The sequence below is a fragment of the Carcharodon carcharias genome, chromosome 19 (assembly GCF_017639515.1).
Source record: "Carcharodon carcharias isolate sCarCar2 chromosome 19, sCarCar2.pri, whole genome shotgun sequence".
NCBI classification, from domain to species: Eukaryota; Metazoa; Chordata; class Chondrichthyes; order Lamniformes; family Lamnidae; genus Carcharodon; species Carcharodon carcharias.
Window position 1 is genome coordinate 110,472,616 of NC_054485.1, and position 16,442 is coordinate 110,489,057.

The 16,442-nt window shown below is 44.6% G+C and overlaps 1 protein-coding gene across 1 annotated transcript in view; it reads right to left on the minus strand.

Annotated features, from left to right (window-relative positions):
• Window positions 1-16,442, minus strand: part of LOC121291332 (POU domain, class 5, transcription factor 3-like) — a 28,948-nt gene continuing 12,506 nt past the window's right edge. Inside the window, exons 3-7 of the mRNA XM_041212401.1 lie at window positions 16,307-16,437; window positions 15,549-15,713; window positions 12,120-12,242; window positions 10,162-10,191; window positions 1-255 (exon numbers count right to left, since the gene is read on the minus strand). Coding sequence (XP_041068335.1) covers window positions 1-255; window positions 10,162-10,191; window positions 12,120-12,242; window positions 15,549-15,713; window positions 16,307-16,437 — 704 coding nt within the window. The remainder of the gene's footprint in view (window positions 256-10,161; window positions 10,192-12,119; window positions 12,243-15,548; window positions 15,714-16,306; window positions 16,438-16,442) is intronic.

Consider the following 16,442-nt stretch of genomic DNA (forward strand, 5'->3'; position numbering starts at 1 on the left):
TTACCTCTCCCTGTCTGTGCTGTTACCCGAGACATGGCAGAACTGGCAAGCGACTGGCCTCCGCTGCGAGATCTGAGGATGGTCCAGTGCTGTCGGTTTCTTCACCTTTTCCCTTTTCGGCCCTCTCTGCTCTTCCCCCTCAGAGGCTGCGTTCGGAGCTCTCGCCCGCAGGCTGGAGCGCAGCCATCCTGTGTCATAACCCACATGAGCAAGTTGGCGGAGGGAAAAGCTGTCTTGAAACATGTTCCTTTTGAGCTAAATGTTGAATTGGCATTTCAAAAATAAGGGCTGAGTCAAGTGGATTTTAATTTTGGTAATCAATCACCTTACCAAAATGGGAGGGCACGTTATTATTGATACCACCGTGCCCTGGTTAGTAAAGTTTATTGTGTGATTTGCACAGTGACCTGCCGGGATTAAGCTGACTGACAGGTTGGAGAGATTACTTTATACTTTATATTGCTTAGTGGAGGGCAGAGCAAATGCGTTTAATTTTTGTCTCTCTGACTATGCTTAAGTGTTGCAATGAAACCTGAGCGAGTAGGAGATTGTTGTATATAGTGGAATGTGACATTTCTGATTATAACTGGATTGTACTGTCCAAGTGAGTGAAGATCCATTTCCAAACTGAAATGACAGCTTGGCCTTCCCCAGCAGCTGAGCTGTACCAAATGGGAGGCCCTCGGGTTCAACCCTGGCTCTGCATCAAGTTCACTGATCTGAGGTGGTGGGGTGGGGTGGGGGATGGTGGTAAGGCAGGGGAACCCACCGTCAGCCTGAGTGCCCTGGAGACCAGGAAAGAATGAAACAAGTCAAGTTTCCTCCATGGCTGAGTCCTGATGGAGGCGGGGATGAGAGCTGGCTTTGCTTGTGATTGAGTACCCTGCCAGCTCACACTCTCTGTCTTAGCAGAAAGTGATGCCCCAGTCAGAGACACGGGTAGAAATGTCTCAATGAGCAGCAGCTAAGTGGCTGTGAATCTATTTGTGATGTTTCACTGTACACGATACAGTGTGTTCTGAAAAATGCTACAGAGTAAATCCTGTCTTTTCCCTTTAAATGCACAGTGAAGTACATTAGGTGAGGGAGGTGGTGCTAAAATCGCTACAGAATGTAGCCTGGCAACAGGACCCATAGGGTCGACTGCCTGATGTTGCTAAAGATTATTTATATTTGATGGTGAAAAATCTTGAATCAAGACTTTGTGAATCAGTCATTCAAAGTGAGCTGGGCCCTGTACAGTGTTGGCCTGTTCACCGGCACTTAACAATTGGCCAATCCAGTCCTATGCCTGAACTATGCTTTCTGCGAATCATGTTTTTGTTGCTTCTTTGTTCAAATCAAATCACTGCAAGCCTTAAAGGCAAAAAGAAAACCATTTTTTGGAGGAGGGATGGGTGGGGGAGCCGTGCTTTTGACTCTCTATTTTATCCTGTTTTAGAAGGAGTCTATGGTATGTTGGTGTTTTTTTAGTGGGGATTGTAAGACAGAAGACTAGAGTGCACGTAATCACGAGGCTTTAACCAAAAGAAACTCAGCTACATGTATCAAACAATCAGCGTAAAGTATATTCTGTTTAGGTGAAGGTGTGATTTTTTTTTTTTAAACATGCATTTTGTATATGGCACTGGACTTTATTCTGTCAGAATGGATTGGGTTTGGACTTGTTGAGTGTTAATGAAACCTGTCTTCACTGTAACATGTCAAAATATGAATTGCTTGGTTCTCAATGTAGAAAGGTTCTTGCTGTATCACTGCCAATATTCAATAAATTAAACTGCTGAAAGGTTCTTTTTTAATGTCTACTGCATCTAGCGCTGATCAAGAAATTGTGCTCATTGTGTAAAGGTATAGTTTAGTATAGTACAACGCCACACAACAGATGGTACCAGTTTCCTGAGTAATCTGACCTTGTGCAATTTGGCTTCAGTAGCCCTGAAGATGGGAGTCAAGTAGCTAGAACCCTGTAGTAACTCCTACTGAAAAATACATCCCTCTGCAGTGGATTTTTAAAAAAAATTAATTAATGGGATGTGGGCTTTGCTGGCTAGATCAGCATTTATTGCCCATTCCTAAATGCCATTAAGATGTTCTGGAACCACTGCATTTATGTGGTGTAGGTATACCCATGCTATTACGGAGTTCCAGGATTTTGACCTAGCAACAATGAAGGAACGGTGATATATTTCCAAGTCAGGAGGACAACTTCCAGGTGTTGAGGTATTCTCATGCATCTGCTGCTCTTGTCCTTCTAAATGGTAGAGGTCATGGCTGTCTAAGGAAGCTTGATGAGCTCTTGCAGTGCATCCTGTAGGTGGTATACACTGCTGCCACTGTGCGAATATGGTGGAGTGGGTGAATGTTTGTGAATGGGCTGCCAATCAAGCAGGCTGCTTTGTACTGGATGATGTTGAGCTTCTTGAGTGTTGTGGGAGCTGCACTCATCCAGGCAGTGGATAGTATTCCATTTCACCCCTGACTTGTGCCCTGTAGATGGTGGGGTTTCGGAGTCAGGTGGTGAGTTACTTGCTGTAAGATTCCTAACCTCTGACCTGCTCTTGTAGCCACAGCATTTCTATGGCTTCTGGTCAGTGGTAACCCCCAGGATGTTGATAGCGGGGGGAATCGTAATGCCATTGAATGTCAAGCAGCAATGGTTAGATTCTCTCTTGTTGGAGATGGTCATTGCCTAGCACTTGTGTGGCATGAATGTTACTTGCCAGCTCAAGCCTGGATGTTTTCCAGGTCTTGCTGCATTTGGTCATGAATGGTGCTGAACATTGTGTAATCATCAGCAAACATCCCCACTTCTGACCTTATGATGGAAGGAAGGTCATTGATGAAGTAGGTGAAGATGGTGGGACTTAAGCCACTACCCTGAGGAACTGCTGTAGTCACATCCTGGAGCTGAGATGACCGACCTCCAACAACTACAACCATCTTCCTTTGTGCTAGGTATGACTCCAACCAGTGGAGAGTTTTCCCAGGGCTCTTTGATGCCACACTCAGTCAAATGCTGCCTTGATGTCAAGGGCAGTCACTCTCACCTCACCTCTGGATAAGATCACAAAACAAAGCCTTATGTCTTTCAAAGTTAAAAAAGCCGAATGTCACTGGGCACACCTGCTAAGATTAGTGAACGATGCAGCAAGAGGGTGGTCAGTGCCTGTGGAACAGTACCTCAGTGAGGGATTCAATTTGGTGACTGGAGAGCAATGGGGTTAGATCATAAGACCATAAGATGCAGGAGAAAAGAAGGCCATTCGGTCCATTGAGTCTACTCAGCCATTCAATGAGATCATGGCTAATCTGATAATCCCCAACTCCACTTTCCTGTCTTTTCCCCATAACCCTTGATTCCCTTACTGATTAAAAATCTGTCTATCTCCGCTGCAAGGGGATCAGGACTGGGAGCTAAATAAGAACAAAAAAGTACAGCACAGGAACAGGCCCTTCGGCCCTCCAAGCCTGCGCCGATCATATTGCCCGTCAACTAAAACATTTTGCACTTCCGGGGTCCGTATCCCTCTATTCCCATACTATTCATGTATTTGTCAAGCTGCCTCTTAAAAACCACTATCGTACCTACTTCCACCACCACCTCTGGCAGCAAATTCCAGACACTCACTACCATCTGCGTAAAAAACTTGCCCCGCACATCTCCTCTATAGTTTTCTCCTCTCACCTTAAATCTATGTCCCCTAGTAATTGACTCTTCCATCCTGGGAGAAAGCTTCTGACTATCTACTCTGTCCATGCCACTCATAATTTTGTAAACTTCTATCAAGTCGCCCCTCAATCTCCGTCGCTCTAGTGGGAACAATCCGAGTTTCTCCAACCTCTCCTCATAGCTAATAACCTCCAGACTAGGCAGCGTCCTGGTAAACCTCGTCTGCACCCTCTGCAATGCCTCCATATCCTTCTGGTAATGTGGCGACCAGAATTGCACGCATATTCCAAGTGTGACCTAACCAAGGTTCTATATAGCTGCAGCATGACTTCCCAGCTTTTATACTCAATACCCCTGCCAACGAAGGCAAGCATGCCATATTCCTTCCTGACTATCTTATCCACCTGCGTTGCCACTTTCAGTGACCTGTGGACCTGTACACCCAGATCCCTCTGCCCGTCAACGCACTTAAGGGTTCTGCCATTTACTGTATAATTCCTGCCTGTATGCATTTGTCCGGATTAAACTCCATCTGCCATTTCTCCGCCCAAGACTCCAACCGATCTATACCCCATTGTATCCTTTGACAATCCTCTTCACTATGTGCAACTCCTCCAACCTTAGTGTTGTCTGCAAACTTACTAATTAGCCCAGTTACATTTTCTTCCAAATCATTAATGTATACTACAAACAGCAAAGGTCCCTGCGGAACTCCACTAGTCACAGCTCTCCATTCAGAAAAGCCAAAATATCCAAGGATATACATCCTATCGAAAAGATAGGCAGGTTGGCAGAGGGGGTGGGGTTGCTTTGTTAGTAAGAAATGAAATTAAATCGATAGCAAGAAATGACTTAGGGTCAGATGATGTAGAATCTGTGTGGGTAGAGTTGAGGAACCGCAAAGGTAAAAAAACCATAATGGGAATTATGTACAGGCCTCCGAACAGTAGTCAGAATGTGGGGCACAAGATACACCAGGAGATAGAAAAGGCGTGTAAGAAAGCCAAGGTTACAGTGATCATGGGGGATTTCAATATGCAGGTAGACTGGGAAAATCAGGTTGGTAGTGGATCCCAAGAAAAGGAATTTGTGGAATGTCTACGAGATGGCTTTTTGGAGCAGCTTGTGGTGGAGCCCACCAGGGAACAGGCAATTCTAGATTTAGTGATTTGTAATAAGGGAGATTTGATAAGGGAGCTTAAGGTGACGGAACACTTAGGAGAAAGTGACCATAATATGATAGAATTTACCCTGCAATTTGAGAGGAAGAAGCTGGAATCAGATGTAACGGTATTACGGTTGAATAAAGGCAACTACAGAGGCATGAGAGAGGAGCTGGCCAGAATTGACTGGGAGATGAGCCTAGCAGGAAAGACAGTGGAACAGCAATGGCAGGAGTTTCTGGGAGTAATTTTGGAGACACAGCAAAAATTCATCCCAAGGAAGAAGGAGCATACTAAAGGGAGGACGAGGCAACCATGACTGACCAGGGAAGTCAGGGACAGCATAAAAGCTAAAGAGAAAGCATACAATGCGGCGAAGAGCAGTGGGAAACCAGGGGATTGGAAAGCCTACAAAGACCAACAGAGGACAACTAAAAAAGAAATAAGGAGGGAGAAGATTAAATATGAGGGTAAACTAGCCAGTATTATAAAAGAAGATTGCAAGAGTTTTTTTTAGATATATAAAAGGTAAGAGAGAGGCAAAAGTGGACAATGGGCCACTGGAAAATGACGCTGGAGAAGTAGGATTAGGGAACAAAGAAATTGCGGAGGAACTGAATAGGTACTTTGTGTCAGTCTTCACGGTGGAAGACACAAGTAACATCCCCAAAGTTCAAGAGAGTCGGGGGTCAGAGGTGAGTATTACCAAGGAGAAGGTGCTAAGAAAACTGAAAGGTCTGAAGGTGGATAAATCACCTGGACCAGATGGATTACACCCCAGAGTTCTGAAGGAGATAGCTGAAGTGATAGTGGAGGCGTTAGTGGTGATTTTTCAGGAATCACTGGAGTCAGGGAGAGTCCCAGAGGACTGGAAAATCGCTAATGTAACCCTCCTGTTTAAGAAGGGAGTGAGGCAAAAGATGGGAAATTACAGGCCGATTAGCCTGACCTTGGTCGTTGGTAATATTTTAGAGTCCATTATTAAGGATGCGATTTCAGAATACTTGGAAGTGCATGGCAAAATAGGGCAAAGTCAGCATGGTTTCATCAAGGGGAGGTCATGCCTGACAAATCTTAGAATTCTTTGAGGAGGTAACGAGCAGGTTAGAAAAGGAGAGCCAATGGATGTTATCTACTTGGACTTCCAGAAGGCCTTTGACAAAGTGCCGCACGGGAGGCTGCTCAGTAAGATAAGAGCCCATGGTGTTAGAGGCAAGGTACTAGCATGGATAGAAGATTGGCTGTCTGGCAGGAGGCAGAGAGTGGGGATAAGGGGGTCCTTCTCAGGATGGCGGCCGGTGACTAGTGGAGTTCCGCAGGCGTCAGTGTTGGGACCACAACTTTTCACTTTATACATTAATGATCTAGATGAAGGAACTGAGGGCATCCTGGCTAAGTTTGCAGATGATACAAAGATAAGTGGAGGAACAGGTAGTATTGAGGAGGTGGGGAAGCTGCTGAAGGATTTGGACAGGTTAGGAGAATGGGCAAAGAAGTGGCAGGTGGAATACAACATGGGTAAGTGTGAGGTCATGCACTTTCGTAGGAAGAATAGAGACATAGACTATTTTCTAAATGGGGAGAGAATTCAGAAATCTGAAGTGCAAAGGGACCTGGGAGTCCTAGTCCAGGATTCTCTTAAGGTTAATTTGCAAATTGAGTTGGTAGTTAGGAAGACAAATGCAATGTTGGCATTTATTTCGAGAGGACTAGAACATAAAAGCAGGGATGTGCTGCTGAGGCTTGATAAGGCTCTGGTCAGACCACATTTAGAATATTGTGAGCAATTTTGAGCCCCTTATCTCAGAAAGGATGTTTTGGCCCTGGAGAAGGTCCAGAGGAGGTTCATGAGAACGATCCCAGGAATGAAAGGCTTAACGTATGAGGACTCTGGGTCTATACTCGTTGGAGTTTAGAAGGATGAGGGGGGATCTGATTGAAACTTACAGAATACTGAAAGGCCTGGATAGAGTGGACTTGGGGGAAGATGTTTCCATTAGTAGGCGAGACTAGGACCCAAGGGCACAGCCTCAGAGTAAAGGGAAGACCTTTTGGAACAGAGATGAGGAGAAACTTCTTTAGCCAGAGAGTGGTGAATCTATGGTATTCATTGCCACAGAAGGCTGTGGAGACCAGGTCATTGAGTGTATTTAAGGCCCAGATAGATAGGTTCTTGATTGGTAAGGGGATCAAAGGTTATGGGGAGAAGGCGGGAGAATGGGGTTGAGAAACTTAACAGCCACGATTGAATGGCGGAGCAGACTTGATGGGCCGAATGGCTTAATTTCTGCTCCTATGTCTTATGAATATACTTAATGTCCCAGCCTCTATAACCCTCTGTGGTAAAGAATTCCACAGATTCACCACCCTCTGGGAGAAGAAATTCCTCCTCATCTCTGTCTTAAATGGGCGACCCCCTACCCAGAGATTATGCCCTCTGGTCCTAGACTCTCCCACAAGGGGAAACAACCTCTCAGCATCTACTCTGTCAAACCCCCTAAGAATCTTATATGTTTCAATAAGGTCACCTCTGATTCATCGAAACTTCAATGAGTACAGGACCAACCTACTCAACCTCTCCTCATAAGAAAATCCCCCGATACCCAGGATCAACCTAATGAACCTTCTCTGGACTATCTCCCCTTTGATAAGGGGACCAAAACTGTTCACAGTATTCTAGGTGTGGTCTAACTAGTGCCTGGTATAGTTTTAGCACGACTTCCCTATTTTTATACTCCATTCCCTTTGAAATAAAGGCCAACATTCCATTTGCCTTTTACATGCTGAACTTGTATGTTAGCTTTTTGGGATTCATGCACGAGGACCCCCAAATCCCTCTGTGCTGCAGCTTTCTGCAGTCTTTCTCCATTTAAGTAATATTCAGCTCCTCTAATCTTCTTGCCAAAGTCCATAACCTCACACTTTCCCACGTTACATCTTAAAAATAAGCTGGGCCCAAGCTTTAGGAATGGACCAGATATATAACAGAATTCTGTCCACTGTTTAAGGTTATTCTTTGCTGGGAGTGTTTGGTAGTGAAGATAATTTAACATCCCATTTGAACAGAGGAACAAGCAGCAAAGGTCCACCCCAAGCCATTCACCTTTTTACCAAGTTGTGTTTCCAGCATTACCACAGTGGCTTGTTTGGGATGGTACTCAAAAACATGATTCTCTGTCCTAGTTACAAACCCTCTAGTGCGAATTGGTGTGGCTTAATTTAAGAACTCCTTTGGGGGCACCTTTCTGGGCAGTCTGTAATTCCCATCCCCAGTAATCAGAAGCAGTGCTCACCGAGGGTGAATAAATTGGAATTGGTGACCAATCATTGACATTTGTTTACCCCGTTGAAATGGATCCAAGTTGCACACCTGGTCATGCAAGTTGGGGAAAGAGGGAATAAGCTGATTTGAAGTATTAGAGAGGGAACTAGACAGTTACCTGAAAAGAACAGGCAGGGTTACAGGGACAATGACACTTTGAGGAATTGCTCATTAGGAGAGCAACGGGTGCAGACAATGGGGCGAATAGCTGTCTTCTGCACAGTAACAATTCTGTGATTGTGAAGTTCACTATTAAGGATCGACACCAATATTAATTCAACTCTTCCCTCTAAAGAAATTTCCTGGCTGCAATATTTTCCAGCACTTCTTGCTTTTGATCACTTTGCAGTATCTGCAATTAATTTACTTAAAGCTGGTATATAATTGATTCACAGCTGCTAGTCAACTTCACAATTCTTTCATGACCTTTAAAGCCATTATCAGGACACCCCATCATTCACAGGATGTGGGTGTCACTGGCAAGATCAGCATTGGTTGCCCATCGCCAATTGCCCTTGAACTGACCTTGCTAGGTCACTTCAGAAGGCATTTAAAAGTCAACCACATCGTTGAGAGTCTGGAGTCATATGTAGGCCAGACTGGGTGAAGGTTGCAGATTTCTTTCCCTAAAGGACATTAGTGAACCAGGTGGGGTTTTTTTTTTTAAAAAAACAGCAATGATAGTGTGGTCACCATTACTGAGACAAGCTTTACAGTCCAGATTTCTTAATTAAATTCAAATTCCACCATGTCCCCAGAGTGTTAGCCTGAGTCTCTGGATTACTAGTCCTTCTGTCTCTCAGCAAGTCCCTCAGGGTTAAGGATGACTTGCTTCCACACCAAAAATTTGTTCTCAGGTGACTAAGAGTGAAATGCAAGACCTACAATCTCTGTCACAGGTAGGGCAGCAGTGGGTAGGGTGCCTGCTTTGCCACATGCTCCTTTTGCCAACACCTGGCTTCAGCTAGTCCTTGGTGATGAGTCTGTGTTCAGCACCTTCCCCAGTGCATTCCCTCCACTTTGGGTGATCTTGGGTCAGGGATCCCCAGATGTCAGTGGGGATGCTGCACTTTCACAAGGAGGCTTTGAGGGTGTCCTCAAAGCATTCCCTCTTCCCTCCTGGAGCTCGCTTTGCCATGTCAAAGCTGAGTAGAGTGCATGTCAGGCATGCAGACAACATGGACTGCCCAGCCACATCATACTATCTCCTCTCAATGCAAAACGTTAACTATATATATTTCTCTCTCTACATGGCTGTTGCCAGACCGAGTTTTTCCAGTATTTTCTGTTTTTAATTGCCAGCACCCACAGTATTTTGCTTTTGTTTGGTTTAGGTTATGTGATCAGGACACCAGGAGAACTCCTCACTCTAATCTGAAATAACACCATTGGATTTAAATTCACCAAGAGGGGAATTGGGGCCTCTGCTTAACATCCCATCCAAAAGACTGCACCTCTAACTGTGCTACACTCCTCCAGTACTGCACTGAATTGCCAGTTTAGGATTACACACTCATGTCTCCAGCCTGGAGAATGAACAGGACCTTCAGACTTGTTGGTGGGATGAGCCACAGCTTGAGAATTAATGAAGAAAACAGTACAAATTGAGAATGCAGGGAGGTGGTTAAAAAGTGTGCAAGAGCAAGTTTTTTTTATTTAAAATTATGTCAGAAGTGTTATTTCTGTAATAGAAACCAAAACTCTTACATTCAAGTGGAAAGATAGATTTTTGTGCTGAACTGCAACTTCATTTCAACTCCAGTATCTCTCTCTCTGCAATGACAGAAGGTAAAAGGGAGGAACCCACTGACATGCAAAAACAAGTTAAAATACCTAAAAAGTTGCAAGGTAGCCTCATAAAAAGCCACAAAGTGGTTGCACAGTTGAGCATTTAAGAAGTAATTTAAAAAGAAAGGAGGAAGATGTTGGGTTATGTTCTGGAAAGGCTCTTAATTGAAAAATAGTGTGGCATTTGAGTTAGTTTGCTTCCCACACACTAATTTTACTTGCCACCAGGTGGCGAGGTCGACCTTCAGCTACAACCAGGAATTAAAGTGCAGACAAGTTATTCACCAAGTTGTGCAGAGCACTTTAAGCATGCCTTTGCTCAAGAGCTTCACTTGGCAATCCCTCCTGTAGGAGTCTCAAGGAAACAGATCGGTCTAGATCTAATTGAATGGTGGTAGAGGTAGAGGGGCTGAGAGGCCTCCTATCTGTAAATTTCACCACAGCTACAACCAGAGGAAGACAGCTGGATGGTACAAGTCACAGGATTTCAGTCTCCAGAAATCTGAATTGCAACATAGCCCCTTCACGATTAAGGTAACGCAAGTGTTCAGTGCAACAGCTATACATGTTGAATCAGGAAATCTTGATGGACTGAACAGTGATCACTGCTGTGTCTCAAGCCCCTGATAAAGTGGTCACCTATCAGTCCCTCAAGATTTCCTGATTCAACTTGCGTTCAACATGCACTGCTGTTGCACTGAACACTTACATTACCTCAATCATGCCCACAAAGAGGCAGGTGGTGGCAGAGATTTTTTTGTAACTCAAGTTTAAACCTACAAATCTCCCATCAAGTTCCTGCTCCCATCAAGTTCCTGCTAAACATTCTATTTGTACACAAACACAAGGTAATGATTCCCATCCAAGTGTAAACTGGTCCCAGATTCTCCTGTATCACCATCTCTTTGGCTGTGGTGCAAACACTCCCACCAGCACCAAAACAGTACAATTTCCAAATAGCCACTTTCCATGTACTAACCTTGCCATACAAATGGTGGTGGTTAGCCCCCACCCACCGTACAAGAATTTATATAGCAACTTTCAGGGTGCCTCAAAGCACTTTACAACTGATGTAGGGAATACAGCAGCCAAATTTCAGGTAGCAAGCTCCCACAAACAGCAATGAGACAGATTAGTGATGTTGGCTCAGGAGTGGAAATCCTGATTTAACCCAGGAGGAGAGCAGCCCAATTACAGCATCTTTAAGGGGTCAGAGAGAAACGTTTAAAAAAACCAGACAATGAGGTTTCTCAGGAGTTGATTTGAGGTAATGGGTTTCTGTACATGGGGGTAGATGCTTTGTCAACCAATGATAAAAGGAGCATAGCCACCAGCATATAGGGTGAATTAAACTCTGTCTTCACACTCTGGGGCCAGGGCTGAAATACTGGAGGGTTGATGAGCACAGGCAGGCAGGAGCACGCAGTCTTGCATTTACCACCCATTACATAGTCCCATTGAGGTCTTGGGGAAGTATGTATTGGGAGTAGCAGATGACAGCTGGTCATTGCATTCCACTCTAGCTCCTAGCAGGCAAAAGTTTCAGGAAACTATTGTTAACAGGAGAACTGTCAGACCAAAGAGAAAAAAAAAAACATTAAAATATGTAATGGACAATTGGTATCCCAGTCTCCACATATCATCTGTTAGGCAAAAGTGGATGAAATGCAATGACATTGATAAACGGATTGAGCACTGGGGGAGAAAGGAGCATGGGAATATGAACACCATCACTGGAGACATGAATAATTATAACAGAAAACACCAGTCTCAGCACACAGGAGATAAAAAGTTTTAACAATGACCCTGGGACTGCCTTTTTTTTTTGCGAAACCAGGTAGGGTCACCTTCGGTTCAAACGAATTTAAAAACACCCAAGTTAAAGTTCTCATTCCAAACTGCCTACACGAGGCTTTCACTTTGATTCCTTATAAAATGCAAATCGCTGTCTGTTGTGATGGGTGACCATGCACTGAATTCCGACGTTGCTGCCTCTTTAAAAGGATCTTTTGTTTGGTGATGTCCACTGGTTCTAACTCAAGTGCATTGCCCTGGGCACTGGAGTGACTTGCGTTGGCGTGGTGTGGTGATACAAGTCCCCCTCATGGAACTGGGGTGTGTAGATGGCAGCAGTGGCAGCCCCATTGTACCCCTGTGGGGTGAGCGGGGCAGGTACCTCCAGTGGGGAAGGTTGGAGTGGGGGCACACTGTACCCAGCCAGCCCCTCATACTCTTCCCCGAAATGGAAGGCTGCCCGCTTCCCTTTCTGACGTCGATTGCAGAACCAGACTCGCACCACCTGTCGAGAGAGGAGAGGAACAGGCACAGGGTTAAACGCACTGAAAGGTTAGCAGGAAGGAAGTAGCGGGATAAAGGAACAAGGGAACTCTCGCGCAGGTCCCTCCCGAGAGCAATCATCTGCCAAATGGATGGAAAGTTCACCAGTTGTCGCACACGAGCGGGAGATACCAGCCACTTCAATAAACAAAAACGAAAATAAAAAACCCAGATCATTTAGTCCCATCCTTGTGCAGATAAATGTAAATATTACCCTCCTACAGGTTTATTTTTACGTTCCCTATTGATTCCTTACCAGGGCAGAGTCTCCCCTGATCTCCCAAGCAAGGTTGCCAACTGTGATTAAAATGTATTCCTGGAGGTTGTCACATGACTTGCCCCCCTCCCCCCACAATGTCTCAGCCATGAGTGAGCCAGCACATCCACCCTTGTGACATATCGTCTTCCTATGCCATTTGGAAAGCAAATGAGACTCATTACTCAATTGAATGATGCTCGACTGTCAGCCAAATAGTCTTTCTCTTCCATTTTCAATATTTTTGTATCCTATAAAGAGAAATGTTCAAAAGAGAAACGACAAAAGACAAAGTCAACGATCCAGATTGTTTTTCTCCAGGGTTGCACACAGTTGTGTCCTGGAGATTGATCTTTAATTCCTGGAGAGTCCAGGCCTTGGCAACCCTACTCCTGAGTGGCTACGAAATGACAGGCTGGAGGAGGAGAAAATGCCTCTGTTGAGCCAAGTGAGACTAGTCGCTGAACCTTGCCTGGTGATGGTACAGGCCTATGTATATATGGTGGGGTGGGGGAAGAGTTGGCAGTCAGGTATAGAATTGAGAGGTGAAAGAGTAGAGTCGCTTTACTGCATAAAAGGGGGCTGGAATAGGGAGAATGAAGATAGCTGTGGGGGGAGGTGATATCTCTTCCCCAAGCTTAGGAATTCCCTCCCTGAGCTCCTCTAGTTCCCCCTTTAAAGATACTCAGATACTCCCTTATAACGTAGCAAGGTCTTGGAGAGGGTGCAGAGGGGATTTACTGGAATTGGTACCAGTGATAAGACACTTCAGTGATGTGGAGAGAATGGAGAAGTTGGGTATTTGGCTAGTGAGATAGTTGATGCATTGGTTTTAATTTTAACTTGCCAAAACTCCCTAGATTCAGGGAAGGTCCCATTAGCTGGAAGCTGGCAAATGTAACTCCATTATTCAAAAAGAGAGGGAGACAGAAAGCAGGAAACTACAGAACAGTTAGCTTAACACCTGCCATAGGGAAAATGTTAGAAGCTATTAAAGATGTTATAACAGGATAAGTTCAAGGCAAATCAGGCAGAGTTAACATGGTTTTGTGAAAGGGAAATCATGTTTAACCAATTTATTGGAGTTCTTTGAGGAAGTAACATCTGCTGTGGATAAAGGAGAACCAGTGGATGTACTGTACTTAATCAAATGCCTTCTGGAAATCTTAAGTGCCATATAAAAGGCTATTGCAGAAAATAAAAGTTCATGATCTTGGGGGTAACATATTAGCATAGATAGAAGATTGGCTGGCTAACAGGAAGCAGAGAGTTGGATCTTTTTCAGGTTGGCAGGATCTAACAAGTGGTGCACCACAGGGATCAGTGCTGGGACCTCAACTGTTTACCATTTATATAAATGACTTGGATGAAGGGATGGATGGGATGGTTTCCAAAGACACAAAGATAGTTTGAAAGTAAGTTGTGAAGAAGACAATGAAGCTACAAAAGGACCTAGATAGATTAAGTGAGTGGGCAAAGATCTGGCAAATGGAGTATAATATGAGAATATGTGAAATTATCCATTTTGGCAGAAAGAGTAAAAAGTATTATCTAAATGGTGAGAGATTGCAGAGTTCTGATGAATTGCAAAAGGCTAGTATGCAGGTACAGCAAGTAGGAAAGCAACAAGAATGTTATTTCTTGTGAAGGGAATAGAATACAAAAGTAGGGAAGTTATGCTTCAGTTCGCAGAGCACTAGCAAGATCACATCTGGAATATTGGTCACCTTATTAAGGATGGATGTAAATGTGTTGGAGGCAGTTCAGAGAAGGTTTACCAGGCTAATACCTGAAATGTGTGGGTTTCTTATGAGGAAGAATTGGCAGGCTAAGCTTGTATCCACTGGAGTTTAGAGGCTTAAGAGGCAATTTGATTGAGACATATAAAGATCCTGAGGGGTCTTGACAGGGTGTGTGTGAACAGGCTGTTTCCTCTTGTGGGAGAACCTAGAACCAGGGGTCACTGTTTAAAAATAAGCGGTTGCCTATTTAAAATGGAGATGAGGTGAAAAATTGAGGGTCGTGAACTCTGGAACTCTGCTTTCTCCACCTTTTCAGGAAGAGTCTTGAGGTGGAGAGATTCTTGGTAAGTGAGGGGGTGATGGGTTATCAGGGTAGGTGGGATGCAGATTTGAGTTTACTATCAGATCAGCCATGATCTTATTCAATGGCACAGCAAGCTTAAGGGGCCAAATGGCCTACTCCTGCTCTTTTTTTTTTTAAATACAACTTTGTCTTACAGTGTTGTTAGTCTGTGGAATTCTCTTCCCCAGAGAGCAGTGCTCATTGAATTCATTCAAGGCAGTTAGACAGATTTTTGGTTTATGAGAGAGTCAAGGGTTATCGTGGGGGTGGGTAGGCACAGGAGGCAGACAGGAAAATGGAGTGGAGATCATAATCATATCAGCCATGATCTTATGGAATGGCCTACTCCTGCTCCCTAATCCATAAAGCAGGGAAATTTAAGGGGAGGTTGGATAGAGGAGGGGTTCACAAATCATGAAAGGCTTTGATTGTTGCTCTTTCTTGTTCTGTTTACAGTGGCAGAAAGGTTGGTAACCAGAGATTTAAGGTGTTTGGCAAAGATACCAGAGACAACCCGAGGATTTTTATGTTAAATAAACACCGAGTTGTGATCTGGACTGCACTGCCTGAAAGGGCGGTGGAAGCAGGTTCACTTGTCACTTTCAAAAAGGAAACTGGATAAATACGAAGGGGAAATAAAAGAATGACACGGCTGTTGAGAAAGAACAAAGATGGATTAGTCCAACAGCACAGGCCTGATTATCCAAATGCCTCCTCCCTGTGTGGTATCATTCTTTGATTCTATGTAGCTCAGTGTCAAATTGCTACCACTGACCTGTGAAATGGCTTGGGATAGAGCACTATGTTAAAAGGCGCTATATAAATGCACTGTTGTTGAAAACCCAAGACATATCCCTTGTTCGCATTTCTCCCAGAAGCTAATCCCCTGCCCTGGGTCACCCCAATCCCCCACAAAACCCTCCTTACATCCTTCTCCAGATCGAGGTCGTCTGCAATCTGGGTGATCTCCAGAGTGGAGGGTTTCGGACACTTCATGAAGGCGGCCTCCAGCGATCCCTTCACGTTATTATCGATGCTGGTGCGCTGCTTCCGTCTCCGTGTCGGAGCCTGTGTTTGCTCCATGCTGCACAGCTAGTCAAAAAAAGGGAAAATCTCTTTCTCTTTTTAAAGAAAAAAGTGTTTCTATACACAATGACCTGACTCAAAAAGAACAAAACGGGCACGACCCCTCTGTCTAGTTCGCAGCCGAATCTGAACAGAAAGACTGGTTGGCTGATCGACTGGTGGGCATCGTGCATAATCCCACATTCACATACATCATGTATACAACCTGACCTGGGGGTGGGTGGGGTGGGGCACACGCATTCACAAACACTTCCAGTGATAATTGGTATAGGAGTATGACAGATAGACATGAAAAGACTCAGACTCTCTGGTCCATCTAGCCAGCCCCACACAACAGATACTGTGGCACATAAACTATCACTGCTCTGGCCTTCTAGCTGAAAATGCACAATTCCCTCAAGAGGGCCAGAAATCCAATTTAGAAACCCAGGACTATTGGCTGGGGGTGGGGGGAGGATTTTTTTTTTTTTAAATAAAATATTCTTTGATCACTGCCTGGGATAAAAAAAAGCCTTTCTGCTCAGTTCAGGACTTGCTGGCATTCCCTTCAGTCGTGAGCCAGACCAGTGAGGGCTGCACTCTACTCACTTTGCACTCACCTCTTGCAAGTTCTCGTTGTTCTTGGCTGCCTCCAGCCACCGCTGGAGCAGGGGCTTCAGTTTACACATGTTCTTGTAGCTCAACTGTAGGGCTTCAAACCTGCAGATGGTCGTCTGGCTGAACATCTTGCCTGGG